General features: G+C 55.5%; 2 protein-coding genes across 3 annotated transcripts; both read right to left on the bottom strand.

Annotated features, from left to right (window-relative positions):
* Positions 1–882: 882 nt before the first annotated feature.
* Positions 883–6,556, bottom strand: SLC7A4 (solute carrier family 7 member 4). 2 transcript variants are annotated; one of them, XM_051774148.1, is made up of 5 exons: positions 6,487–6,556; positions 4,214–5,263; positions 3,417–4,093; positions 2,624–2,732; positions 883–2,534 (listed from the first exon to the last, which is right to left on the bottom strand). In XM_051774148.1, exons 2-5 carry the CDS (start codon positions 5,193–5,195, stop codon positions 2,341–2,343), a joined length of 1,962 nt encoding a protein of 653 aa, XP_051630108.1. In that variant the 5' UTR covers positions 5,196–5,263; positions 6,487–6,556; the 3' UTR covers positions 883–2,340. The 2 variants fall into 2 exon arrangements, with proteins under 2 accessions (XP_051630108.1, XP_051630107.1); XM_051774147.1 differs by lacking the exon at positions 6,487–6,556 and having other exon boundaries at positions 4,214–5,612.
* Positions 6,557–9,883: 3,327 nt separating this feature from the next.
* Positions 9,884–17,428, bottom strand: LOC127464056 (protein DGCR6). Its single transcript, XM_051774175.1, has 5 exons — positions 17,261–17,428; positions 17,034–17,194; positions 16,484–16,584; positions 12,699–12,839; positions 9,884–10,605 (listed from the first exon to the last, which is right to left on the bottom strand). Exons 1-5 carry the CDS (start codon positions 17,380–17,382, stop codon positions 10,522–10,524), a joined length of 609 nt encoding a protein of 202 aa, XP_051630135.1. The 5' UTR covers positions 17,383–17,428; the 3' UTR covers positions 9,884–10,521.
* Between the last annotated feature and the right edge of the window lie 9,134 nt (positions 17,429–26,562).

Raw genomic sequence — 26,562 nt, 5'->3', positions numbered from 1 at the left:
CCTTTAATTCCCCGCCAGTCCCCTGTCCCCATGCTGGCTTTGTGTGCTGTGGCCTAACAGCGATTTCTGTGCATTTTTACAAATGAACGATTTCAAATAGATTAAATATCGATGGTTGAAAGGCTCATTCAACAACTCTCTGGTCTTTGTCAGCTTAAAAGGCTGACTGAGAACCCTGCTGGCAGAGCCCAGCCCTGGCAATATGATTGCCATTGACTTTCCTCCACCAGGGAAGGATTAAAGTGTTGTGACCCTCAGCCCATCCTGCTCTGTGAGAACCTTCCTGCCCTTCCCCAGCCCCACCCCAGGCTCCCTTCTCCTGTTGTATCTCTGTGGTTCTTTCTACTCGCCTTTATCCAGCTGACAATGGACTTACTGCTGAGATTAAAACCCGAGTTTCTAAGGAGGGTTCAGCCTCTGCCTCCCCAGGTGTCTGTTGAACACTTGCTTTTTTTAATGAAGAAGGACTTTGTTATCTCAGGAAAGAAACTTCTCTAGAGAAGAGCAGTGGTGGGGTATCTGTAGGTTATCTGTTAATTCCTATTAATTGCACAAGTTGTCCCATCCCTTTGGCTTTAGTTATCCTGTCCCGCTGCTGCTCAGCATCGTCCTTGCTGTTCACAGGGGAGTCAGGCCCATCCGGGTGAGTATCAGTGTATTTGTGTACTGTAACGCTCAAGTCCCAGCCCTGTGGGGTCCTGGTTTCTGAGGGTCTGGCTGGAGCCTGTCCTCGTGACTGGAACCCCCGTGGCAGCAGGGTGGCAGTGGGCAGCACAACCCACCCTTTCCCCACGCTTTTAGGGGGCTTTCCTGAGCATCGGCTGGGGAACAGCTTCCCACCAGGAGTCTTGGGGACACAGAGCACAACAAGCCAGAGCCATCGCAGAACCAGTGTTTATGAGGGTGACCGAGTCACCAGTGCTCACAAGCCACGAAACAGAGGTGCCAAACAGGGCCACAACACAGTGGGGCCGTGCTGCTCCGGTGGCAGCAGCGCAAGGATGAGGCGGGACATGGAGCAGCGCCGGCAGACAGAGGGGTTCACCAGGGGCCAGCATATCCTACTGAGAATCCCCACAGCCTCTCTAGGCCCCTCCAGGGACTGGTCAGTGAGAAGCAATGGACCAGCCTGCCCACAGTCCCTGGCTCCTCACAGGATGCAGAGGATGAAAATGGAGCAAGGTGTCCATGATGCAAGGCCTGGCAGGTCAGCTCCACTGACTTCCAAAACATGCTGAAACCCCCCTCCCTTCTACTTTAGCCCAGCCATGGGCAAATTAGCCAGGACTGGCTGCAACAGTGTTGCTGGGGACCCTCCATGACACCCTTGTAGCTGGAGTGACCCCAGAACATGGGGATGATCACTGGGGAGGGAGCAACACTGAAAAGCACCTGCTGAGCGCGTCCCAAGCCCCAGAGAGCCTGGGAGGGGCATCATGGGGGGCTGAGCCCCTCGTGGTGGGGCAGGTGGTGCTGCTAGGGCACAGCAAAAGCGGGGAGCCAGCTCCAGGCAGATCAGGGATGCTGCTGGGGACCTCCATCGACAAGGCAACACATCTGGGATCCTGAGCACCCACAGCCCACTCAGGGCTGGGGCAGGAGCCTGGCTATGGCATTACGTTCCAGCGGGCATGGCCCCCAGCTCCCCCCGAAATGGGCAATTCCAGCAGCTGGAAAGATGCAGTTGAGTTGCTGCTGTGCCAGCCTCCACTGGGCCACCCACTCTGGCCATGTCCCTTCTCTACCTCCTCCACCATCGCCCCCTCAGTCCCAACCTTTGAGGAGAGCAGCCCTGGGGATGGGGACGGCGCAGATGGCAGGGATGGTAGGGATGCTTGTGGGGAGGTCCCTGCCTCCTTCTGAAGGGACTCTGAGGGAGGCAGAAGGGCTCCGCAGGAGGAAAGGGGGCTGCAGTCAGAGCTGCAGACAGGATGAGAGCCAGGATAGGCAGCGCTGGGCTTCCTGTCCCACTCCCCAGGGAACCTCTGCATCCCTGGCTGCATGGATGTGCCAGTGGACAGGAGGTGTGCTGCACAGTGCCAGGGTGCACTCGGGGAGAGGTGACAAGGACACGCCTCCTCGTAAGTAGGGCAGGCACTGGGCTGAGACCCAGTTCCTGAGTGCAGGGGATGGGGGGGAGGGAGCCGGCCCCTTCACGCTCTGTGGGGAGCGTGTGGTAAGGGTGAGCATCCTCATCCTCTCCGGATGGAGCCCCACGCCCAGGGCAGCCCTGGTGGCTCTGCTGTCATAGGGACCAGGAGGAGGGGGATGGGTCTCTGGCCTCACTGTGGGAGGGGGTTCCGATGCTCCCATCACCAGGTGCCCCCATCCCCTGGGGTGTCATCTCTTGCAGTCATCGGTGTCGGTGTCCGGGAGACCAGCAGTGGGCTGGGAGCTGGGCTGGACCGGCTGCACCCTCTCCTCCAGGCTGCCGCTGGGGAACACCACGTAGCGGGCGCTGAGGCGCTGGGGCCGCAGCTCCCGCAGGTTCTCCTTGCTGTGCCACATGCCGTAGCTGAAGTAGACGAGCAGGCCTGCAGGGGGGACAGGAACAGCAGCGGCTCCAGCACAGCCTGGCCACTGGCACAGTCCTGGCTGGCATCCCAGCAGCTGGATTACTCACCTAAGAGCAGCCAGACTGCAAAACGGAGCCACGTCATGTAGCTGAGCTTCAGCATCAGGTAGATGTTGAGAACGATGCTCAGTGCCGGGGAGAGGGGCACCAGGGGGATCTGTGGGAGGAAAGGAGCCAGTGGGGCTGAGACCTGCAGGACCACATTTCTCATCCTTAAAATCATAAAGTCAAAAGGCAGCACTGGCAAACATGGGAGACAAAGGGACTGTCACCCTGGAATTTCTAGAAGTGGCACTTTTTTTTAAGGTAAAAGGCAGGCAAAAGGAACAAGGGAGCCAGGAGCTGGGAGCGAGGCTGACAGGGTTGGCACAGCCATCATCACAAGAACCAAACTCCTGGTGTGATCCAGAGCCAATGTGGTCCTTGCTGGAGAAGCCAGGGCAGGGGTATGGCAGAGAGGTGGTGTCACCACTGCTGTTACCATCCACATGGCTGCACTGACCACATCAGGGCTCAGATGGGCTGAAAACAGGAGACAGTGGCACAGAAGGCACAGAACAGGTTTGGAGGCTGAAGAGGAGCTCCATCACATAGCTGAAGGGCAGCCAAAGTAAGGAGTCCTTCTCCCTACTTTGTGGGGTTGTGGGGATGCAGAGGAGGGAGGGTAGGAGTGATCCCATGGGATGGACATAGAGCTGCTGGCGATGTCATCTCCTGGGGATCAGTGACCACAGAGAGTAACAATGCAGGCTGTACCTGGGGCCCCTGTAGGCCCATCAGAGCTGCTCCAACCACCCCGACCCCTGCAGAGAGATTGTCCCTGCCTGGGCCCCAGGCATACCTGGAAGGTCTGGGTGCTGTGCTGCTGCTCGTGTGCCCAGATGAGGAGGAGGCTGAGCAGGAAGCCCAGGCTGAAGAGGACCAGCAGCAGGGAGTAGCTCCAGGTGGGCAGGTGGAGGTGGGTGTGGCCAAAGACCAAGATGGAGCAGAGGCAGATGGCAGACACCATCAGGGTCACCACGGCCACTGTGACCACCTCACCTGGGTAGAAGTCGCTGAGGAACTCCAGGTAGGGCTCAAACGCTGCCTTCAGCTGCCCTGGCTCCCGCTGCTGTTTGTTCTTGTCCCTGTCCACCAGCTGCAGCTTGTCGGAGAAGGACTCGTACTCCTTCAGCTCACCACTGGATGGACCCTCGTGGGGCTCGGGGTTGGGCCGGCCACCAGCTGCCGGTGCAGGGACATCCACCTTCTGCTGCTGGAAGCGCAGGACGATGATGCTCGCAGCCACAAAGGTGTAGGCCAGCAGCGTGCCAATGGACAGGAACTGCACCAGGGCCTCCAGGTCGAAGACAAGGGCCAGCAGAGCCATGAGCAGCCCGAAGACCACAATGCCAACAACGGGCACCTGTGTGCGGGGGTGCACTCGGGAGAAGATCTGAAAGAAGAGCCCGTCCTCAGCCATGGCATAGACGATGCGTGGCAGGGAGAAGAGGTTGCTCAACAGAACCGTGTTCATTGCTGAGGGACAGGCAGAAGAAGGAAGACCCCATCAGACCCAAACCCAAACTGGCTGGGGGGTGTTCCCAGCCCCCATGGTGAGCGGGGCAGGCAGCTCCCACCGCCACTGCCTGTACTCACCACAGATGGAGCCAGCGGCCACCAGAAACCCTGCCCAGGCATAGCCCCTCCTGTAGAATGCATCAGCCAGGGCAGAGTCAGGGTCCAGCGAGTGCCAGGGCACCATCAGTGTCAGTACAACTGACACCAGGATGTAGGCGCCGGTGGCGAGTCCCAAGGAGAAAGCGATGGCCCTGGGGACAGCCCTCTGTGGGTTCCTGGCCTCTTCGCTGGAGGCTGCGATGACGTCGAAGCCCACGAAGGCATAGAAGCAGGTAGCTGTGCCAGCCATGATACCTGACAGCCCATATGGGGCGAAGCCGCCCTCCTGGGTGCTCCAGTTCTTGGGCTGTGCAAGGACAAAGCCCATGATGAGGATGAAAAGGATGACGCCCATGCTGATAGCCGAGAAGACATGGTTGAGCCAGGAGGATACTTTGGCCCCAAAGGAGATGAAGGCAGTGGCTACCAGCAGGATGGCGGCTGCCAGGAAGTCTGGGTAGCGGGCCAGGAATGGCACCTCCCAGGCACCCACATGGGTCTCGGTGAAGTTCTTGATCTTGTGGTTGAAGATCGAGTCCAGATAGCCACTCCAGGCCCTGGCCACCGCAGCCCCCCCGATCATGTACTCCAGCAGCACATTCCAGCCGATGAGGAAGGCCCAGATCTCACCCACGGACACGTAGGTGAACATGTAGGCAGAGCCTGTCTTGGGCACACGGGCTCCAAACTCGGCATAGCAGAGAGCAGCCAGGAGTGAGGCAAAGCCGGCGATGATGAAGGAGACAATGACAGCGGGGCCAGCGATCTCCTTGGCCACAGTGCCTGTGAGGACATACAGCCCGGAGCCCACCATGCCCCCAATGCCCAGCAGCGTCAAGTCGATGGTGGAAAGGCATCTGTTGAAGGATGTCTCCATCATGTCATCCTCCAGGGTCTTCACTCGGTTGAGTTTCTGGCAGAAGCGGGTCAGGTCGGTGGAGCGGGGCAGCCATCTCGCCATCGTGGAGGCAGTGGGCCCTGCCTTCGGCAGAGTGAGAGGTCCTCAGCAGTGAGACCCTGCCTGGAGACCTGGCAGAGGGGCAGGAAGGGGTGAGCATCCCCCCGGCAGGGAGGTATCAGGTTCTGGGGACAGGGTAGAAGAGCCACTGGGCACATTCCAGGTGTCCCTCACACCTCAGCCAGTGTGGGCCTCAGCATGGAGCACATCTTCCTCCAGGGTGGTGGCACAGGACAGGGACCTGTGCCTGTGTGCAAGGTGGGAAGGAAATCACACCACTCCCAGGGCAGCATCTCCCGGTTAAAGCCCAAACCAGTCTGCTCTGGCCCTGATGAAGGTTTCCTTGCTGCTTCTCCTCCACCTTATCCAATATCTACCTGATTTTCTCCCCGGTGTGCTGGGAACCCACCAAGGGGGCACGCAGAGTCTCCCTCCTCCCAGGATCCCACTGATGCCCCAGGGAAAGCCCAGACAGGCTGCAGGGGCTGCAACAGGAAGTCCAGAGCAGCTCCAGCGAGGACGTGTGAGTCCCCTGACAGACCAGGAAACAGCAGCATCAGGGATCAGCCAGGCTGGCAGCTTGCCACCATGACAGTTGGAGGACGCAGCTCTGGGGACCTTAAGGTGCTGCTTCCTGACTGCTCCACAGGGCAGTCGGTGACTTTGGGAATGCTCTCCCCTCCCAGCCGCCCTCTCCTGCATGCCAGGAGATGTGTCCCACTCCATCCCCAAACCACAGGTCCTGCTTGGAGGGCTGGTGCAGCCCCGCTCCATAGGTCCACCTGTCCCAGAGGCCAAAAGGTCCTGGAAAGGCCAATGGGAGATGACGGAATGGCACTGGCCCATGAAGACAACAGGCACAATCCATGCTGGCTGAGACTCCCCAGCCCTGCACACCTGGGTCCCCGCGACTGGAGGGGTTGGCAGTACCGGGATCCCCAACCCCAACACCCCCAACAGGCGCAGCACACCCACTGGGCAACGGAGCATCCCCGGGGCTCGGGGTGTGGCCGTGGGTGGGAATCCTCGGGTTGGGGGGTGATCACGGGTGGGAATCCTCGAGTTGGGGGGTGATCACGGGTGGGGGACCCCTGGCCCGAGAAGGAGGGTGTGTGGGGGGTTCCGGATTCATCCTGGGCGGGGAGAGGCGATAGTTTCGCCCCTGCTCAGCCCCGCCGCGATGCCGGTCCCGGGCGGCGCCGAGCCCCGCTCCCGATCCCGGCCGCGCTCCCACGGGACGCTCCCCACGGTCCCGACGCCAGCCCGGCTCCCGGTGCCAGCGGGCCCCGCTCACCTGCGGGCGCGGGCAGGGCCCCGCGCGGCTCCGCTCCAGCCCCGCTCCACCTGCGCCGCCGCCGCCGCCGCCGCCCGGCTCCGCCTCCCCGGGCCGGCGGAAGGGCGGGGGCCGGGCGGGGGCCGGGCGGGGGCCGGGCGGGGGCCGGGCGGGGGCCGGGCGGGGCGGGGGAGCGCCCGGGGCCGCGAGAGCTCTGCGGGCGGCTCTGTTCCCATCCCCGGGGGTGTCTTCCCCCCAGCGGCGAGCACAGGTTGGGGGCATCGGGGCTGCACCCCCAGGCCCAGGAAGGGGCTGACACAGGGGGTCCCCAAGGCGCCAGGGTGGGTATTCCCACGGGGGTGTGTGCGGGGCCGGAGCCACACGGAAACGGGGCACAGGGTGGTTACGGAGATGCTCCGAGGCCTGGAGCCCCTCTGCTCTGGAGGCAGGCTGGAAGAGCTGGGGGTGTTCACCTGGAGAAGAGAAGGCTCCAGGGAGACCCTCCCAGTGCCTAAAGGCACTCCAAGAGAGCTGGAGAGGGATTTGGGACGAGAGATGGAGGAACAGGACAAAACAGGGAATGGCTTCAAATGGACAGAGGGCAGGATTAGATTAGATGTTAGGAGGTAATTCTCTGTGACAATGGTGAAGCCTTGGCCCAGGTTGCCCAGAGAAGCTGTGGCTGCCCCATCCCTGGAAATGTTTGAACCAGGTTGGCTGGGGCTTGGAGCAACCTTGGTGCAGTGGAAGGCTTGAGTGAGATGAACTTTGAGGTCCCTTCCAATCCAAACCATTCCAGAATTCTATGATGGAGCAGTTATCCTAAATCTCCTCTGATGGATACAGTTCTGGATGGAGCAAAGGGCTGAGACCCTGCTCCTCTGCCTCTACTCGCTCTGCTCTGGAGCTGCTGCCCAGAGGACAGGGCCCCCCCCCATGCTCAGGTGTTTGTCATGGAGAAGCAGATGTGGTGTGGGGAAAGTGGCTGGAGGGGCAGCAGTAGAAGGGAAGCTCCTGAACAGGCCCATCCAGCTCACAGTCCTGCTGCCCAGCCAGTGCCTGGGCAAGAGCACAAAATCTGAGCAAAAGCTTGTGTGCTTCCACCTGGCTCTGTAGTGAAGGGGAATCACCTCTCTCCACCTCTAAGTCAAAAGGTGTTTCTTTTCCAGAAGTGCTTCACCTCCACTTGAACCAACACAAACCTTTTGCCTCTCCAGCCCCTCTCGGCAAGGAGTTTCCCAAGCAGTCACCTGTCCCACCCAAACCTGCCTGTTACAGGTGTCCTGCAATGCTCCCACTCCTCTGTCCGTAGAGAGCGAAGTTCCTCTCCATGTGTGATATATAGTTTTATCTTTACCCTGTTCACTCTTGGGCCCCTTGTCAAGGATAAAGAAGTCCAGCTCAGCTGGAAGGTGTTCCAGAACCCTGGTGTCACCAGGGCCTTTGCAGGGCCTGTTCTTGGGGTGAAGGGATCTGCATTTGAGTGCTTCGCAGCAGCAAAATGTTTTCATTTTCTTCTCTGATCCCCTCCTTATGTCTCATCTGATTTTCTGATGGCATCTGAGCACTAAAGCTGACATTTCCATGGACCCAGCAGTCATCACTTCAAATGTCACCATGGACAACTTAGAGCCCACTGTGCAACACTGAGGGCTCCTAGCTGAATACATTCACTCTTATCCACACTGAACTGACCTCCTTCCTTGGAGGGGACCTTGCACTCCTCGTCAGCCCAAAGTATAGGAAAAGGAAGCAGAAAACAGAACTTGTCCTTTCCTGCCACCCCTCACTCACCTTCCTACAGCTCCTGGGTGAACACTGGGCTGGCATGGGGCCGCACCTCTCCTGTCAGTCACCTTGTACCTGAATGGGGAACTCAGTCCTCCGGTGCATCCCCTCGCCACGTCACTTCTGGCACGCATGGAGCCCTGGGCGGGAACTTACAGTCCAGCTCTGTGGGTGGCTGAACCCAGCAAAGGGGCCCCCAAACATGTGTTCCTGGGGCACCGGCCAAGAGCTTGGGGGCTGCACAGGTCACTGAACCAAGGAGCTGAGACAGCTGAAGCCCAGGAATCCTGGGCAGCACTTCCAGCCCCTTTGGGTAGCTCTCACCAGGTCTTACCCGTGTCACTGGCAGTGCCACAGCTTTGCAGTGGGATGGTGTCACCCTCTGCTGACACAAACAGCACTTGCTTAGAAAAATATCTGTATTCTCCGTATTGTACTGCCCAGCTTCGGGGGACTGAGCAAGTGTTCATCTGCTTAAAGCCGGCTGACCTGATCATGAGCCATCCCAGGTGCTTTACTCCCTTAGGATAACGCTGCCCAACAGTTACCACCACTGACCCCTTGCAGCTCTCTACCTCCACAAAAAGCCCTTCTGAAACCCAACCTGACCACAGGCATGGAAAATTTCAGCTTGGATCCAATCAGCTGCCTGGCAGAGCCATCCGCAGCCAGATGGTGGAAGCAGGAAGCCTGAGAGCTGCTGTTGTCATGGCAGTGCTGGAACAGCCGCCGTGATCCCCAGCACTGGCTGCCCCTGGAGAGATGGCAGCAACCAGCAATACCAGATCAAGGTGGGCTCCAGTCCTCGCCCCAAAGGGCAGCGCAGTGGGGCTGAACCCACCGTCAGTAACCCCAATCCAAGCTTCTCCAGCCACACCATTGCTCTGCTGCTGCTCCAGTGATTCCAGAGCACTCGTGTCAAGGAAGGGGGGAACTTCGAGGAGGCAGCATGACCCCCAGCATCTGGGCATTCTTTCCTGCGATCATTCATCCCTGCTTTCCTCATCCTCACTCCGGGAAGCAATTTCCTTGCTAATAGCTCTGGCCACGAATCTGAACACAGATGCTGACTTCACTTGGTCAAGAACCAGTGAGTACCATGTATTCCCACAGGATGAATAAGGTGTCTCCAGAGGAAAATGTTGTCCACCTTGCCCGTCACCATTTCAGCAGTGGAGTGCAGGGCTCCCATCTGAGGATCCAGTGGCAACAGTTCCAGGTGGTTCGTGAGGACCCTGCAGTGGTGCAGGATCCATACCAGTCCACTTTCCAGCTCAGATTTTTCACTCAGGAGGTGGAGACCCCATAAAAGCAGTGGGTCTTGTCTCCAGCCGCTGAACCACGGTAGCATCATCCCCACGGGGAACACCCACCCATGATGGAAATGAGAAGGGGTCTCAGTCCTGAATTTCCAAAAGGCTCATTGGTCCTTGTAGCTCAGATCTTCCATGTTTGTCTCCTTCACCACCAGCTCCCCCCACAAGTTCCTCCAACACTCTGAAAGGTCTCAGAAACACTCCAGGTTCCTTCCCCGCTTCCATCTAGCACACCATGAGCCCCATACTCCTCACTGGGGATGGGACAAACCTAATCATAACCACTGGCATTCAGAAAGCTGCAACCCCAGAAGGCAAGGCAGAGCATTTTATTTCTCTCCATTTGGAAACTGGTTTAAAGGAACAAAGCAAAAGCTCTCCAGCCTTCTCTGCTCTCTGAGTCAGTGGGAACACTGCTAACATTAGTCCAGTAACACTGGGTGAGGCCTGAAATCCTCCTTTAATACAGATGATACTGGTACCTGCCTGGAGGAGGGTCTGTGAAGGGTCTGCCTGTCTAAGAGGTTGTTTCTCCTTCAATCACACACAGAAGCATCTTCCAGCAGATAAACCTTGGAATTGTTGTTCCCCCAAGTTTTATTCATCTAAACACAGGGCCACTGCCACACGGCAGGTCTGGGTTTGCTGCCTCAGCTGGTCCAGCCCTGGCTCATTAATGGCCTTAGCTACACTGCAGGATGTTCATGGCAGGTGAACATGCTCATCAGCTCCCAATTGAGCCAGATGCAACGGACACCAGAGAGGCAGCCTGAGGATCCCAATCCCCCTGTGCTGGGCTCTGCTCACCCCAGCTTTAATCTAAGCGCCCCAGCGAGTTCTTCTATACCCACAGCCTCTTCCTGACATGATACAAAGCAAATGCATGGACAGTTTGTCCTTTAGAGGGAAGTCAGAGGAAAAACTTTGGAAAGTGAATAGCAGATTTGCTCCTTCAGTAAAAAGCTTTCTCGGCCTCAGCTTCCTTCTGCTGCAACTTCCGAATCAGCTCCAGCAAATTCATCTGTAGAGTCAGCTCCTGCAAAGGGAAAAAGGCATTTCTATAAGATGATCCCATTACCTGCTACAGGAAGCAGGAAGGACTGGCTTATACTCACCCCTCAAGAGCTACACATTTTAAGGGAACAAAAAAACCCAACCAGGTAAATAGAAAACAAAGGCTTCATTGTGTTTAAGCATTTCTCTAGAATATAGAGCAGTAACATTTTAGCAGACCTGCTGCAAACTGTGGCTGTCTTAGGAAAGCTAGGGCTTTCAGATTCCTTAAGGACTCAGAAATGCTCTTCTTGACTGTGATAAATGTGTAAGGGCCACGAGGGCTGGCCAGTTCCACAGGCTGAGTAGGGGCAGTAGCATCCCCTTGCACCCGCACAGCCACATGCCCCAGAGGATGTTCTCCAAGTTCCTCCCCTCCTCCTTCAGCAGCATCTCCAACTCCCTGACCCCTTCCCAGCACAGAAGGGCGGGAAGATGAGGGGTCGCTTTGGGTACCCTCTAAGTGGGGTCCAAGCCAGGTGCAACACATGGCTGTGCTGGTGCATCAAATTCCCTGCAGGCATTTCATTCCCCATCAAAAACTCCCTTTTCCATGACTGAGATCAAGTGGAGACACCATCTCCTGTAGTCACGAACATCAGCTTATGGTTCCTTTACCATTTGCTCCTTCTTCGTTATGTTTATCTCAGAGACAACACAGTGGAGCTGCTAATTCGTAAGCCCAGGGCTGTGACTCAGCCCTGCAGACATGATGCTATGAAAATAAAAATCTATTTTTGTAAAAATACATCCAATGCATAAGCAGGCATTTCATACAGACTGGAAGGAAACACATCAGCTGATGGGAACCGTGTGGAGAACAGATTCCAGCAGGGATTTCTTGGTGGCATTCACAGGCACAAACCAAGATCCGGGTCAGGTTTGGCAGCTATCCTAAAAGCAAACATACACAAACCCAGCAAACAGGAACCCTGCTAAGGGTTATTACTTACAAAAACAAAATAAAAGGCAGGGCAGGAGGGCGAGAAAGGGCTGCCTGCATTATACAGCTGCGGAATAGCAGCACAGGGAAAATGAGAGGCTTATTCAAGGCTCCACGATTGAGAATCGTGTGGGTGGGTGTTAGAAAAATGCTTGTTTCGCTTCATTTAAGCTGTCTTTTCTCACCAGTAGGTCTTTATCTAACTGACATTTAATCAGCTGAAAAAACAGAGTTAAGAACAGCCTGTCTCTGCGTTCCCTGCTAACTTGTGTGGCTTTACAACAGGACTTGGGAAGTTTTGAGTTTTTTCATTCCTGTGGTGGCATAAAGACAACAGGGACAAACTCAGGTGATTGCTCAGACCTTTTGAGAGCAAATGCACTGGGGAAACTAGGAACAATTCTCTAATCACAGTTTGAGATCATCAGCTCCAGCAAGTCACATGCAAGAAGGAACAAGGTGCCTAATAAACAGACTCCTGAAGCCAGTTTGTACAGTTAAGCTGGATACAAAAACCATAAATCACTTATTTTCGTGTTATTCAGACCCATTTGAGAGTCACAGGAATGCAGGCTGTTGGCACAGTGTTTCTTCCCTCCACACTGGGAAAAATACTGCAGGAAGTTGGGAATGCTGCCCAGTGGTACCTGGGTTTCTGCTCCTTTGTTACAAACTGGGTAAGAGGTCTGCCCAGGGCACATCACCCACCAGCTGGGAGGCAAAGGACAGATCGTTCTGTCTGACCCAGAGATCCACAATACATTAACAGTGAACTTTTTTTTTAAATTAAAGATATTAACCCAAGAGTACTGTCAAACAGAATCATGGAATGGTTTGGGTTAGAACAGACCTTAAAACTCATCTCATTCCATCCCCCTGCCAGGGGCAGGGACACCTTCCACTAGACCAGGTTGTTCCAAGTCCCGTCCAACCTGGCCTTGAACACTTTTAGGGATGGGGCAGCCACAGCTTCTCTGGGAAACCTGTGCCAGGGCCTCACCGCCCTCACAGGGAAGAATTCCTTCTCAATATCCCATCTAACCCTGCCCTCTGGCAGTGGGAAGCCATTCGCCCTTGTCCTGTCACTCCAGGCCCTTGTCAAAATACCTCACCTGCCCTGCCTGAACACCAACCTGGGGATTGGTGGTGATGTAGAAGCCAGACACCCCAGCCTTCTCCAGGGTGCTCTGCTGGTCAGTCACTTTTTGGTCCAGCTCTAGGACTATCTTCTCATCCATCATTCGCTGTTCCTCTCGGATCTGTTGTTCCATAGCCTGAAAAACACAACGGTCAATGGAAAAAAAGTGGAACATCTGCTTTCCTCCTAGCTTTTTCTCATTTCTAACACTTTTACTGAAACCCAAGGGCAATCCTGAATCCTAATGAGCCCAGTGACTGCAGTGGTCAACCCACACAGCCCCAGGTCTTACCACCTCCACCTGCAAAGCTCCCAGTCGAGAAAATGCAGGGAAGTCATGGGAGCAGTCTGCTCTCCGTTTGTTTGGAGATGAGGAAAGAGCACAAGGAACCAACCAGTGTCCAAATGACTTTTCCTGATGAGCCACTGCCTGAGCTATGGCTGAGCTCGTCCAACAACTGTGTGCCCCTCTCAAGTGAGGCTAAAGGGAGACTTGGAGGAGTAACACAGGCCACTGAAGCTCATCAGAGTGCCAGCTCGAATGCCTCCCAAAGACTCCCTGGACACTAACATGGAGCTGGAGCTCTAAATCTCACCCAGATCCCATTTATTCATGAAAGGATCTGAATGCTGGGGCTCTATTTTTGACAGACTGAGAACATTAGCAAACAAGGACTTTACCAGAATAGCTCCAACCAGAAGGACACTGCCCCTCCTGCCTTACCAACATCTGCCCAAACCTCAGCAGAGAGAAGAAATAGAGCCCAGCAAACGTGGATGCCAAAGGCACTCCGGAAATCAGGAGTGGAAGCAGAGAGCAGGAGGACTGCAGGAGATGAGCAGAGCCCAGCTCAAATAAAAACCTTTGTGTGTGCATAGGCAAGGTGATACACCCTCACCAGGTGCACTGAGCAGCAGAATTCCCTTGCAAGCCACACAGAAAAACAGGAATCATCACATTCCATCAAAATACAATGGCAGTCTCATTCTTCTAGGGTGAGCAGGAGGGTGAGGGGGGGATTCTGCCCCTCTGTTCTGCTCAGGTGAGACCCCACCTGCAGAGCTGCCTCCAGCTCTGGGGGCCCAGCACAGGAAGGACATGGAGCTGCTGGAGCGAGTCCAGAGGAGGACACGGAGATGCTCAGAGGGCTGGAGCCCCTCTGCTCTGGAGTCAGGCTGGGAGAGCTGGGGGGGTTCACCTGGAGAAGAGAAGGCTCCAGGGAGAGCTGAAAGCCCCTTCCAGGGCCTAAAGGAGCTCCAAGAGAGATGGAGAGGGACTCTGGACAAGGGACGGAGAGACAGGACAAGGGGGAGTGACAGGACAAGGGTTAGATGGGATATTGGGAAGAAACTCATCCCTGTGAGGGTGGGGAGGCCCTGGCCCAGGTTGCCCAGAGAAGCTGTGGCTGCCCCATCCCTAAAAGTGTTCAAGGCCAGGTTGGACAGAGTTTGGAGCAACCTGGTCTAGTGGAAGGTGTCCCTGCCCCTGGCAGGGGGTTAGAACAAGGTAATCTTTAAGGCTCCTTCCAACCCAAACCATTCCGTGATTCTTCTGCAAGAAATAAATGGCTCAGGTTTCAACATTTCAGTCATGCAATGCTGCCCCTATATAACACAGAGAACAGAGGCATGCGTTCAGCTGGAAATATCCATGAGGTAAAATTATTCTCACTGCACAGAAAGGGAGAAGTCACAAACCCCAGGACCTCCTACACCACTGGCTGGTGATTTAACAGACCTGGGAGGGGAGCTGAATGCATCCACGCTGCCACAATTCCTGGAGAAAATCCAGAATCTGAGTGACAGAGATCTCAATCACAAACAGTGTGGGAAAGAGCTGAGGTGTGTCTGAAGCACGGATGTATCCATGGCTCTGCAAAAGGCCTGACCTAATGAAGAGCAAGAGCTACTTCTTGGAACCTTTCCTGGATGCAATTAGCATGTCACAGTGAGAGAGTTTCACAAAACCACCTGCTGTTAAGGAGGATGCAGGACTTGGATCCACCAGAAGATGATCCTACACCATCTGCTCCAGAGAAAACACTCAGGGCAGGACCTTATTGGAATAAATGGGAGGAAACTCAAAGCAGCTCAAGCCCCAAGAGAAGAAGAAGCAGAGGGGTGACTGTTCCTTCGCTACAGGATGCTGAGGGACCTAAGCAAGCTCCGTCCTGACATTTTCTTCAGTCCAGGGGTTCATGCCCTTTGCAGGAGATACAATGGATTCACATCCCTCGTTCCCCAGATCTTCCTTCCTCCCAGCCATCTCAGTGTGCTGCCCACACCATCCTCTCCTCCACTTACTCTGCTGGAGGAATGACTTCCCTTGGGGCTGAAAAACCCCCAAATTTAAGTGTCTCACATTGTTTTAGATTTGGCATCTGATTCTGGGTTATAGAAAAGTGCCAAATCTTAAAGAAAACTGAGGCTTAAACACAAGTTTTGCTTCAGCTCTGGTGACTGATGACCCTGTATGATGGGCAAAGCTTTTCTAAACACTGCAGGTTCTACTGAGAAGCCAAACATCTAAAACCTACACCTTGTATTACTTTCCCTGGGAGCCCAATCCCAAGCTGTCTTATGGGAGCTGGTCTTGGACACCTTTAACCACAGAGGGCAGTTCCTGTTAGACACATATCAGATGTTATAGAGATGACTGATCTGTTCCCAAAATGCTCTACAGCAGAATTGTCAGAGCATAAAAAAGGGAAGAAGTTACTGTATTAACACCTGTGAGAAAAAAAGGGAAGAAGCTACTCTATTAACACCTGGAAGAAGAAAACAGGAGACAGGCGAGGGAAGGTAAAAGGAAGTGGGATGAAGTTGCACAGCATGTAAGATAAGGCAAAATGAGACATATGTGGGTGACTTAATGAGTGAAAAAAACATTGGAAAATGTTTAAAACAGGCAGTAGAGGTTATTACTTGCTGCAAGTCTAAGTCACTCAGAGACAGAATAACAGGGACAGCTTGGCTTTAGTCACCTTGACAGGAGGAATGTGGAAACGCCAAAGGATTCAACAGCGAGTGCTGACACGGTGCTTATCATGGGCAAAGGCAGGAAAGAGCCTCTCTTTAAACAATTCTCATCTGCCTAACATGGAGCAAAATAACTTCCCCCATTTTCCTCCATCAATTAACATAACTGGCTACTTGCCTCTAGCTATCACCAACATAAAAAAAAGTCCTTTGGGACTGGACCTACAAGTGCCTTTTCCAAATACCTTGGGATGCTCTCAGAAACGATTGCTACACTTAGGAATCTCGAGGTATTTCCTCCTTATCAGTGCTACTAACAAAAAAGTGATTTTTTTATTTTGAGTATTCTCTGCTTTTGACTTGCTATGACATCATGGCAGATCTCATGCACCTACTCCATGTTTTCTATCACTTGCTTCCTATACAGGCTTCAGCCTGTCAGACAGTGATGAATCATTAAAGCACTGTGGAGAGCATCAGCTCTGGAGCAGGCTCCCAAACTTCCATGATTCCCAGATCATACCTGGACCGCAGCTCTCCTAGATGGCAAGAGCCTGGGCCCTGGGGGGACAAAGGGCAGAGCAAGAGGAGGAGACCTCCAAAATGGGGTGGGGAACCTAGGTCTGTGCTAGCAAGGCCAGCCAGGACGGCTGGCGGCTCCCAAGGCTGCAGGGTGGGAACAGTCAAACCCTCTGGAGATGCTGCAGTGCTCCTGCAGCAACAGGGCTGTGAGACCCCCGGGAAGGGACACGGCTCTGCATCCGCCCCCCCCCCTCCATCTCCCCCACGGCCCTTCCTCACCTCCATCTCTCGCTGCTGGGCGGCGCGGAGCAGCGGCAGGTTGTGGGGCCTGCAGCACTGCTGGGCCTCCTTGTGTCGGTGGAACAGCTCCTGCTTCAGCCCTGCCACGGGCACGGGGGGCTCAGGAGGGCACGCTGCTGCCAGGTCCCCCCCAGTGCCACTCCCACCTCCCCCAGTGCCCTTCCCATAACATGCCCCCCTTGCGGCGTCGCTCTCCCCCCAGCAAGGCACGCACACCCTGCCTCGCCAAGCTGTCACCCCCACCACCCCTCAGTATCCCCAGAACCTGACCCCCGTGTCCCCCCACCCAGTGCCCCCACAACCTGCCCCCCCCCCGTGTCACCCCCCACCTCACAAATGCCCCAGGCCCGTCTCCCACCGCAGGGTCTCCACCGCCTCCCTGCAGTGCTGCCCCCACTGCTCCCGAGCTGACTTCCAGTGTACCCCCGTGCCCCAGGACCGCCCCGCTGTGTCCCCCTGCCCCAGCGCCGCCCTCCTTCCTCCCGTGTCCCGGGATCTCCCCCCGGGATCGCCTCCGGCCCCCGGGTACCGCGGTGCTCGCTGTGCAGCTGCCGCCGTTGGCTGTAGAGGTTCTTCTCGGTGAGGTGCTGGATCTCCAGGAGCCCCTGCACGATCTCGAACACCGTCCCGTCCAGCAGCGCCAGCGCCAGCTCGGAGAGCGTCGTGTAGGAGAGGCGCTGCTGGCAGGGGCTGCGAGAGCGCACCGGGTCAGCGCGGGCGCCGCGAGCAGTCCCCGCCCCACCGCGCCGGGCTTACCTGGGCAGCGCCTTGACGAGCGCCTGCAGCTCGGCCAGGAGCCGGCGGTGCCGCTCCTGCTGCCGGGACAGGACATGCTGCGGCTGCTCCTGCTCGGCCTCCAACCCGCCGGGCCGCGCCATGGCCGCCCCGCCTGCCCTCTGCGCGTGCGCGAGCCCGACCCGCCGCGCGCCACCATCGCCCCGCCCCTCGGAATCCGCCAATCCCCGCCCCGATCGCTCCCCTCGCCCCGCCCCCATCCCCCGCCCCCTCCCGCCCGCCGTTCCCGGCCCATCCTCGGTCTTGGCTTCTCCCGGCGCCGCTCCCGCCCGCCGTTCCCGGCACATCCTCGGTCTTGGCTTCTCCCGGCGGCGCGGCGGCAGCACCGGCCCGCCGCCCCCGCCTGCCCTGCGACCCGTACTGGCCGCCGGCCGGAGATTTCCAGCCGGTTCCTCTACAGACCATCCCATGTGATGCACGGGGAGGGATCTCGAAGCGTCCCGCTGTTTCGGCTTGGAAGTAGCTGCAGATGTTTTAAATTACTTTATCAGGAGAGTTTCAGACGGAATTTGTCCGCTTTGGAATGGATGGCACAGGGTGACTACCGCGGCCAAAAATGAGGTGACTGCCGGCATCACCGGCACGGGTGGGATTTCACTGCCAGAGGTCATTCCAGACTGTGAGCTGGGGAACATTCCCTATGGACACATCACCAGGGCCATGCTGGGCAATGTTTGTGGGTGCCCTGGGAAGGTCAAGGCTGCGTGGCTGCCCAGATCCCTTCCAATCCCTGAAAACACACGGAGTTATCGAGTCCTGGAACGGCGATGGGTTCTCCCTTTGGGTGCTGGGGTGTAGGTGATGAGAGCTGGCACAGGCTGAACTGTGCATTCATGGAAAAAGTTTCTGGCTTGAATCAGCAAAACGAAAGACCCATTGAAATCGATTAAAAATGCTTTAAAAATATTGGATTTAATAAGACTTCAAAGCCTACAGAAGCTGTGCTGCCTCTTGAGGGGACTGGAAATGGATGTGTGAGAGAACATGAAGCATCCCCAGTCAAACGGAAAAACATCCTTAAATAGAAATTGCCTTCTTTCTACCCCCCCGTCATTGCCTCAAATTGCCATTCAAGGATCCCCAAATCCCAAGTGCTGGAGAGGATTTGGGTGGGCTGACTTCAGATCCCTCTGCCTCTGGGCAGAGGAGTTGCTATGTTGGTCTGTCCTGCCCATCACTTGCCCTGCCCGCTCTTCCCCCAGCCTGGGGGCAACATCCCCATGGAATGACTTCCTCATATGTTGAACAGGCAAATTACCCCAACCCCACCCTCAGGAACCACCATGAGTTTGTGCTGTGCTGAAGGAGCCAGAGGACAAGTGCTGCAGCCTGCTGAGCTGCTGGGGAAGGGAAAAAAGGGTCCTTTGATGCAGAACTATGAGCTGTGCTGCCCAGCTGTGGCTGGGGCAATATCCTGGATCAGTATAAAAACATCCCCAACACTTTGCTATCCTTCACCATGAAGATTTGATGGCAACTTTTGCTAAATATCCCTCTCTGTCATCTGCTGTCACAGAATTTTGCTGCCCCAGGGAATTCCTCCAGCAGCACAACCCAAAATCCCTTTGGCAGGCAGGGGTGCTCAGTTATGGTGACCAAACTTCACCTAGAACAGGAGCAGACCAGCTGCCTCCCCTCACACAGCTGGCCACACTGGTGAGGACCTAAATGCCACCTGCCTTGTCCCCTCCAAGAGTCACATCCCCATCGGCACAGCATAGAGCAGCCCCTGCCTTGACGTCACTGCCCCCATGGACTCACTAGGCTTTGCTCCCTTCCCAAGGCTCTTCAAGGGGGTTCAAGCCTGGAGGTGTCTCTCTGTGGGGAGGGTTGTCTCGACCCCAGACCCTGAGCGGCACCAGGCTGGAGGGAAGAGGCCGTGGAGGCTTCAGTGGTGCATGGCCAGGACGGTGGGCAGGGGCCATGGGGGTCACTCCTGCAAGTAGAAAGGGGGACAGCCAGGCAGCCGAGGGGTTCAGCCCAGGGGAGAGGGGGACACATTCTCAAGGACACTCTCCAGCTGTGCCAGCAAAGGAGTGAGCACGATCTGGTGTCTGTGCACCCCTGTGAAGGCAGAGGGAGGGGGGACGCCGGGCCCTCTGCTCTGCCGCGGACATTCCTCTCCCTTCCTTTGTGCTGCAGGAAATCTGTGCTTCCTCCCTTCCCAGCACTGCTGCCGCCTCAATCGCTACCAGATGTGAGTCCCATGCGCTCCTCATTAGCCTGGCAGCTCCGGGTGCTGCCTCTGCATCCTGCAGGGTCGGGGATTCAAAGGCTAGGATTTTGGGGGTCCTAGGGAGGGGAACTGAGCTGGCATGTGCTCCACGAGGTACCCAGCCCTGGTTTGCACAGGGATCATTGCTGGGCCAGGATGCTGGTGGGGATGTTGGGTGGAGTAAGAGGGGCTGGGGAAGGGCCCAGTGGGACCTGCACATGGTTCCACCACATCATCCTGCTCCAGCTGCCTCTGGCCAGTGTGCATGGAGTGCTGTGCCCTGCCAGGCAGGATGAGGCCACATGGTCATGGCCATGGGAGCTCTGAGTGGGATAGCAGGATGGTCCTTACCTTGGCACAGAGGAATCTGTGGCTGATCCTGTTCTGCTGCTTCCTGAGCCCTCAAACCAGCCACGGGGCTTTCCTCACACTGCTGGTGCAGAGGAGGGTGGGCAGAAGAAGAGGAATGAGAACACTTCATGGGATGCAGCCTGTGACCTGGTGTGGGATGAGCAGGGTCATCCAGAGGGCCAAAGGTTTCGGTATCCCACCGGAGCCACTTGCCTTGGCCCTAAGCAAGGGGTTGGGTTCAGGCTTCTTATATTCACCTGCATGGAAGATATCTCCCAGGATGGAGAGATCTGCAAAATTGTCCACTGCTTGTTTAGGGAAGGGATGCCTCAATGTCCCTTTCCTGAAGTAGGCACATTTGCACACTCAGAAATGCTGGAAAACAGCATTTTTAGGGCCTTGCTGGATCTTGAGTTGAGCAGAGACGGCAACAGGAGCGAGGTGTGCACAGAGCACAGTGCACACCTCCAGAGAACCCTGAATGCACACCCGTCTGCAGGAGATGGCTGTCCAAGCTTGGAGTCCCTGTGGGAGAACCGCCATGTCACCATGGCTCTGAATCACTGCTGCAGAGCCCTGAGCACCTCCACAGCCTTTGGTGAGAGTGGTATCACTGGGCAGCCAGCTGTCACTGAAAGAGGCCACTGCAGTGCTGATTGCACCAAACATGGCTTTACTGCCTTTACTGTGGAGCCAGGGACAAGTCAGGATCATCTGATGCCTGGGCTGGGAGCTGATGAGCATGCCACCAGTGGCTCTGCTCTCTATGGCACGTGCCAGAGCTGATGACTCGACAGCAGTTCAGCCCGAGCCATGGTGCCCTCAGCCCAAATCCAAGCCAGTCAGTCCCTGGCTGAGGGATGGAGCCAGGGTGCTCCTGGAGCAGCAACCCCCCACAGGGCTAGGTCTGGGGGACTCCTATCCCCAAGGGCTGGATCTGTCTCTCCTCAGCTGGCTTGGTTTGGATGGTTTCCCCAGGTCTCCTCCAGCTCCTCTTTGGATCCTCCAAGAGCTGTACCAGCCCCCTGCAGCCCTGGGGAAGGGGCTACAGCAGCAGTCCCCTGACTCTGCTTTGCAATGGGTGCATAGTCACCCACCATAGAGGCTTTGATACCCATCCCCAGTTCCCCTCTCCTTTTTCAAGCCATTGTAAGCTTGTGTGGGCCCTCAACCACATCCCCCAGGTGAGGGGAGCACATGACTGGGACCACCAAAGCCTCAGCTTCGGGCTCACTGGATTTATTTCAATTTAAACACTGTGGAGTAAAAGTGTTTCCCCTGCTCTGGCCTCTGGAGCTGAGTATCTGAATGGGAATTTCACCCCTGAGCTGCAACTAAAATAAGATCTGGATTGAGGTGGTTGCTGGCTCTCAGTGGTGCTGGGTAAAGCCTCCGTGCTCCCTTCCCGGCTTGGCTGGGGGTGTAGCCGGGAGAGCAAGGGCTGCTGGGCTGGAAGAGCTCGGCTTGACCTGCCGTGAGGAGCATGCATTGTTACATGTTGGAGAACATGTCCAGGCTTTGGTTGTCTGGGCTGAGCTCCTTGGGAACTCAGAGAAGGTGCTGCACATACACATCCTGGCTGCACAACCTTCCTTGGGATGGGACATGGATGCTCAGCCAGGGCAAATTCTTGTTGGTTGTGGCTCAGCATCCCACAAACATCCCGTGTCTTCATTACCTGCAGAGAGAGGGGTGTCAGGTCTGTTTGAGGTGGAGTGATGGGTCTTTACCACCCTGTGGACAACAGCCCTGCCTGGAGAGCCTGAGCAAGGGGCAGGAGCTGCTCCCCTGGGACATGCTGGAGGGGCTCCCAGATGGCTGGTGTGGGTGTTCCCAGGTCAGTGCATGGGGCTTTGTAACCAAGAATGAGCCGTGAAGAGACAGAAGTGTGTGGGCTTGGCTGGGAGTTGTGTGCAGGGGCCATGGGCTGCAAGGGGTGAGAGAGTGCAGAGGATGTATGGGATGCAAGGGACACAGCAGACTGCAAGGGATGCAAAGGATGTAGTGGGATATAAGGGATTCAGTGGGCTGCAAAGGATGCAAGGGATGCAAAGGATGTAGTGGGATATAAGGGATTCAGTGGGCTGCAAAGGATGCAAGGGATGTAAAGGATGTGGTGGTCTGCAAGGGCTGCAAAGGCTGCAGTAGGCTATAAAGAATGCAAGGCATGCAAGGAGGCTGCAAGGGATACAGGGAGTGCAACAGGATGTAAGGGGTGCTACAGGATGTAAGGGATCCAAGGGATGCAAGAGTTGCAGTGAGCTGCAAGGGATGTGAAGGCTGTGATGGGATGCAGGGATGCAGCAGCCTGCAGCCAGTCCCTTCCATCCCTTGGCTGGGGCTGCCCCGTTGCCATCCATGCCCGTCTATGTCAGCAGCCTGACTTTGGCCAGGAGCAGAGACCCCCAACTCCTGAGGACCACTTGAGCAGGGCACAGCTGCAGGCTGCACTCCCTTGCCCTGAGGGTGACCAAACTCCAACAAGGCAGCTGCAACTCCTCTCCTGCAGAGAGGCACCCATTTAGCCCCACGCCCCGACCCCCGCCCTGGCATCCTGCACAGCTCTGCAGGGGGAGTGCGGCCAGCAGCCAGGGCCGATCACGTAGCTCTTAATGAAATCCAGACCAGGGCAGAGTGATGACACTGTGCCGTGATTTGTGCTCCCACACAGACTAAACAAGAGCGGATGCGCTGTGGCTGGGAGCACAGGCCTGGAGGTGAATCAGGTACCCGCAGTGCCGGAGCCTCTGCTTATCTTCCATCTAATTATCCCTCCTCTCCTGCTCAAAGCAGTTTGATAGAGTGCCCTTGTGCTTTCCCCTGCAAAAATAGGGATTTTTCTCAAATGATGCTTTCAGAAGCTGAAATAAAGGCTCAGGCTCTTGGGTCTGCCCAGTGATGTCTCCATGTGCTAAAGTCCCTTTGCTCTGTGCAGCTCATTGTGGCCAGGGATTAATTGGTGCTCCAGATCACATGGAAATGCTTCCACTACTCCAGGGGGTTAGGAAGTCTTAAAATGGAGCCAAAGTGGGGTTGCTGGGTGGGCAACCCAGGGAGGTGCTCCCTGTGTGCGTGATGCCTGCTGAGTGGGGAGCTCCAGCTGCAGTGTGCACTGCACTGTGCCCTGCAAAAGGCACATTCATGTGCACCCTGTCCTTCAGGCTGGAGGGTTGAAGGCTGCAGAGGGTCCCCTGGAGACCTCAATGACCTGAAGGTCCATCCCCAGTTTGAAGCCCATATGATGCATGGCAGCAGAGGGCAGAGAAGCATAAACTGTGGCTTTGCGTAGCTCCAAGTGCCCATCAGTGGGGACAAAATGACTTTAGAGTGGTGCCAGGTCCCGCTTGCAGAACCTGGAGCTGCTGCTAGGAGGTAACATCCCTGCCAGGCATCCTGCTGCCCTGTTTCCCAGCAAGTCCTTGCTGGAGCCCCATGAACTGCAAATTCTCAGGGAAGTGCCCAGCACAGCACTTGTTGGATTCAACATCACAAAGACCAGGTCTGTGGGCATGGTGTTGGGAGGTGCCTGGGTGGCACTGCCATGTGGCCAGTGGGGATGGAGCTGGCACCTGGATGCTGCAGGCTGGGGGCAGGAACAGCCTGACCTCTCCATCCTCACCTTCAGCTCCTCCAGCCTAGATAAATAGATAAGTACATAAGTGTTTGTATGTGTGTGTATGTGTGTATATATATGCACATATGTATATAAAAATAGAAATTAATATAAATATATAAACATATATATAAAAATATAGAAGGGTATATAGCCATACTTATATTCTTATATATTTGTGAGTATATGTACTGTGTACTCCAGGAGTATATAGGAGAATGTCTATGTCTATATATAAAAATAAATCTAGAAATATAAAGAAAAATTACTCCTAGAGTGTATAGGAGGGCATACAAATATATATATATACCCACACACAAAAATATGCATGTAATATATATACATACATATTTTTGTGTGTGGGTGTATATATACGTATGCTAGGGCTGGTGGCACAGGGTCCCAGAGCCACTCATAGGAACCCCCAGAGCACTGGGTTCAGCCTTCTCCTTCCTTCAGGAGCCGGCATCCCACAGGAGCACAGTGCCCATCCTTGTTGCTCTGTGGGCTCCTTCATGCTCCCTGCATGGGAGTGGAGCTGGTGGGCAGAGGGTGGGCACGCAAGCAGGAGGTGATGGCCTGCAAAAGGCTTCTATTTATTGCCACTCATATGCCACCGGGGCCCTCCAGGGCCTTGAGGTTGCCGATGGCTGTAGTGATGAAAGGGAAATGATTATGGTGGTGTTGCAGTGGCTGCACTTCTTTGGGGTCCCGGTCTGTGGCGTGATCCGCACAGCCTGGCAGTGGGGAGCCCTGTGCCAGCTGGATGTGGCTGCACAAGTACCTCATCCATGTGGCCTGGGGACATCCCAGTGCCCCCAGCCTAGCCGTCCCTGGAGTGTCCTGGGGAAGGCAGTCAGGGACCCCTGCATCCATTTTGGGGGGCAAAGATGGAAACAGCCATTTCCCCATGTGTAATGTAGCCACATGGAACCACTACAGGAAGTGTCAGCTGAATAGATATTTATATCCCTATACCCTGATGGAGTTCCCCAAGCCCCTCATAATCCCCCCACCCAGCATGAAATTCCCTCTAACACTGCTGTACCTCTTCCCAGTGAACACTGAGGGATAAATTTCCTATATAGCTTTGGGAGCCCTGAGCTGTCTCCTGCGTGTTTTGTTCTCATTGGAGTTTCCCTTCTGAGTTTATTTTTGGTAGGGCCTGAAATAGGAAATGAATTGTTGGCAGCGGGCTGGCTTTTATCACTGCTCGCCGGCCAAGCCAAAACAAACGTGCTGTTGTCCAACCCAAAGGCTCCTTCTTCGCTTTGGGAAATTGGGAGGAAATGGGAAGATCAGTGTTACAGTGTTGGTGGAGGAAGAGAGGGGCCACAAGAGTCCCTGCGCTCCTCTGATTCCATGGATGAGGTGCTGGTGGAGCGGAGGGCTGGTGGCTTCATCACAGCATCTCTCGCCAGCCTCACCCACTGCTTCTCCTCAGCCATGGCCACCACATTGTCACAAAACACCCTACCTGTCTATCAGGGAAGGTGGATCCTGCTCCATCTCAGGGGAGCAGAACACCTGGATTTCTCCATGTTATGACTGGGTTCAGCTGTTTTTTCTTGAGGTCAAAGTTTTCTGCATGTCCAAGAGAGCGGTGGAAAGCAGCTCAGAGCAGTAAGTGTGTTTAGCGTGTATAATCTTCCTGGTAAGCTCTCAGCTGCAGGGCAATGGATGGTTTTCAGCCTCTGCTGATTTGTGGACCCCTGAACAAAGCCCCCTCACCAGTGTCTGCCATGGGGAGCTGTCAGTCAGAGATATCCAATATGTGGCAGTGGGAGGAAAGTCTGCAGGATGCTTGGAAAAGAGATTCACAGTCACATCATGAGGAGACATCAGTCCTTCATGATGCTGCGGTGTGGCAATGCCTCATCCATGTCCTTTGTGGTCCATGGCGTCACAGGACATTGCCTGAAGAAGATTCTAACCTATCTGAACTGGAAAGACTCTATTGAAAAGACCCTGGAGGCAACAGAGGACCTCAGGTTGAACATCAGCTTGTTGTTCCTCAGAATAAGGCAAAGCCCACAGTGGGGGCTGCTGGGAAGGGCACAGGCACATACGTACACCTGAAGCAAGGGTCCAGTTGTGAGTCTCCTAGTTCAAGAGTGATGCGAAGAAACTGGAGAGGCCAGGACAAAGGATATCAACATGGTCATGGAGCTGGCACGCATTGGGCCAGGAGAAGTGGAGTGGGCTGGGCTGGGCTGGAGGAAGGGTTCCAAGAACAGCCAGTGACTAGGATCATAGAATCACAGAATCACAGAATATCCTGAGTTGGAAGGGACACACAAAGATCATCCAGTCCAACTCTTGGCCCTGCACAGGATACCCCAACGATCCCACACTGCCCCTGAGAGCATTGTCCAAACGTTTCATGTGCTCTGGCAGCCTTGGTGATGTGCCCACTGCTGTGGAGAGCCTGTTCAGTGCCCGACTACCCTCTAGGAGAAGAACCTTTTCCTAATATCCAGCCTAAACCTCCCTTGAGAGAGCTTCATGATGAAGTTGAACACTTCTTGGTGGTGCCAGGTGGTATGATGGGATAAAACCTCTACCAACTGAAGGTTCAGGTTGGACCCTTGAAGAAAATTCCTCCCTGGGACAATCAAAGGGGGCTGGGGTATCTCCACCCTTGGAGATTCCCAAGATTCAGTGAGACATTGCCACAGCTGTCCTGACATGATGGTTGGGTTGGAGCCTCTGGTGACCTGCCAGGACACACATCAGTGTCTGTGACGTGGGATTTTTGAATTTATCCATAGGCTGCTCACTTGCAGGCCCTCCTCTGGCTGGCTGGGGCTGTGATCGGAGCCCATGGGCGGGCTCATGCCTGGATGATGCTCTGCTGTCCCAGGATAGCCTGGGGACTGGGGCGAGCTTACAGTGCCCCATTTCCTGAGGCACCAGCCCCAGCTTTGCTGCCTGCATGAGTGAGAAAGTGCCCCGAGAGGAGGCTGGGGCAATTCCCAAATTCACATTGCTGAGTCACCATCATGAGCATCATGGCTGGTTTCCCCCTGAATACTCTTCAGTGCTGACATGAAGAGATGTGTATAGGACCATGTGATGTCTGTG

Source organism: Manacus candei, unplaced genomic scaffold (genome assembly GCF_025592945.1).
Source record: "Manacus candei isolate 608988 ecotype Guabito, Panama unplaced genomic scaffold, ASM2559294v1 h1tg000189l, whole genome shotgun sequence".
Classification (NCBI taxonomy): domain Eukaryota; kingdom Metazoa; phylum Chordata; class Aves; order Passeriformes; family Pipridae; genus Manacus; species Manacus candei.
The sequence above is the reverse complement of the archived record's forward strand: the minus strand, read 5'-3'. Positions and strand labels throughout refer to the sequence as shown.

What these genes read in the sequence shown, in the direction of transcription:
- LOC127464056 (XM_051774175.1), bottom strand. Translation starts at nt 17,382, where the DNA reads ATGGCGCGGCCCGGCGGGTTGGAGGCCGAGCAGGAGCAGCCGCAGCAT. An exon ending in CTCGTCAAGGCGCTGCCCAG is followed by an intron (nt 17,195 to 17,260) that starts GTAAGCCCGGCG and finishes GCGCTCTCGCAG; the next exon opens with CCCCTGCCAGCAGCGCCTCT. An exon ending in GCTGCACAGCGAGCACCGCG is followed by an intron (nt 16,585 to 17,033) that starts GTACCCGGGGGC and finishes TGCCCGTGGCAG; the next exon opens with GGCTGAAGCAGGAGCTGTTC.
- SLC7A4 (XM_051774148.1), bottom strand. Translation starts at nt 5,195, where the DNA reads ATGGCGAGATGGCTGCCCCGCTCCACCGACCTGACCCGCTTCTGCCAG. An exon ending in GGCCGCTGGCTCCATCTGTG is followed by an intron (nt 4,094 to 4,213) that starts GTGAGTACAGGC and finishes CCTGTCCCTCAG; the next exon opens with CAATGAACACGGTTCTGTTG. An exon ending in ACAGCACCCAGACCTTCCAG is followed by an intron (nt 2,733 to 3,416) that starts GTATGCCTGGGG and finishes TTCCTCCCACAG; the next exon opens with ATCCCCCTGGTGCCCCTCTC.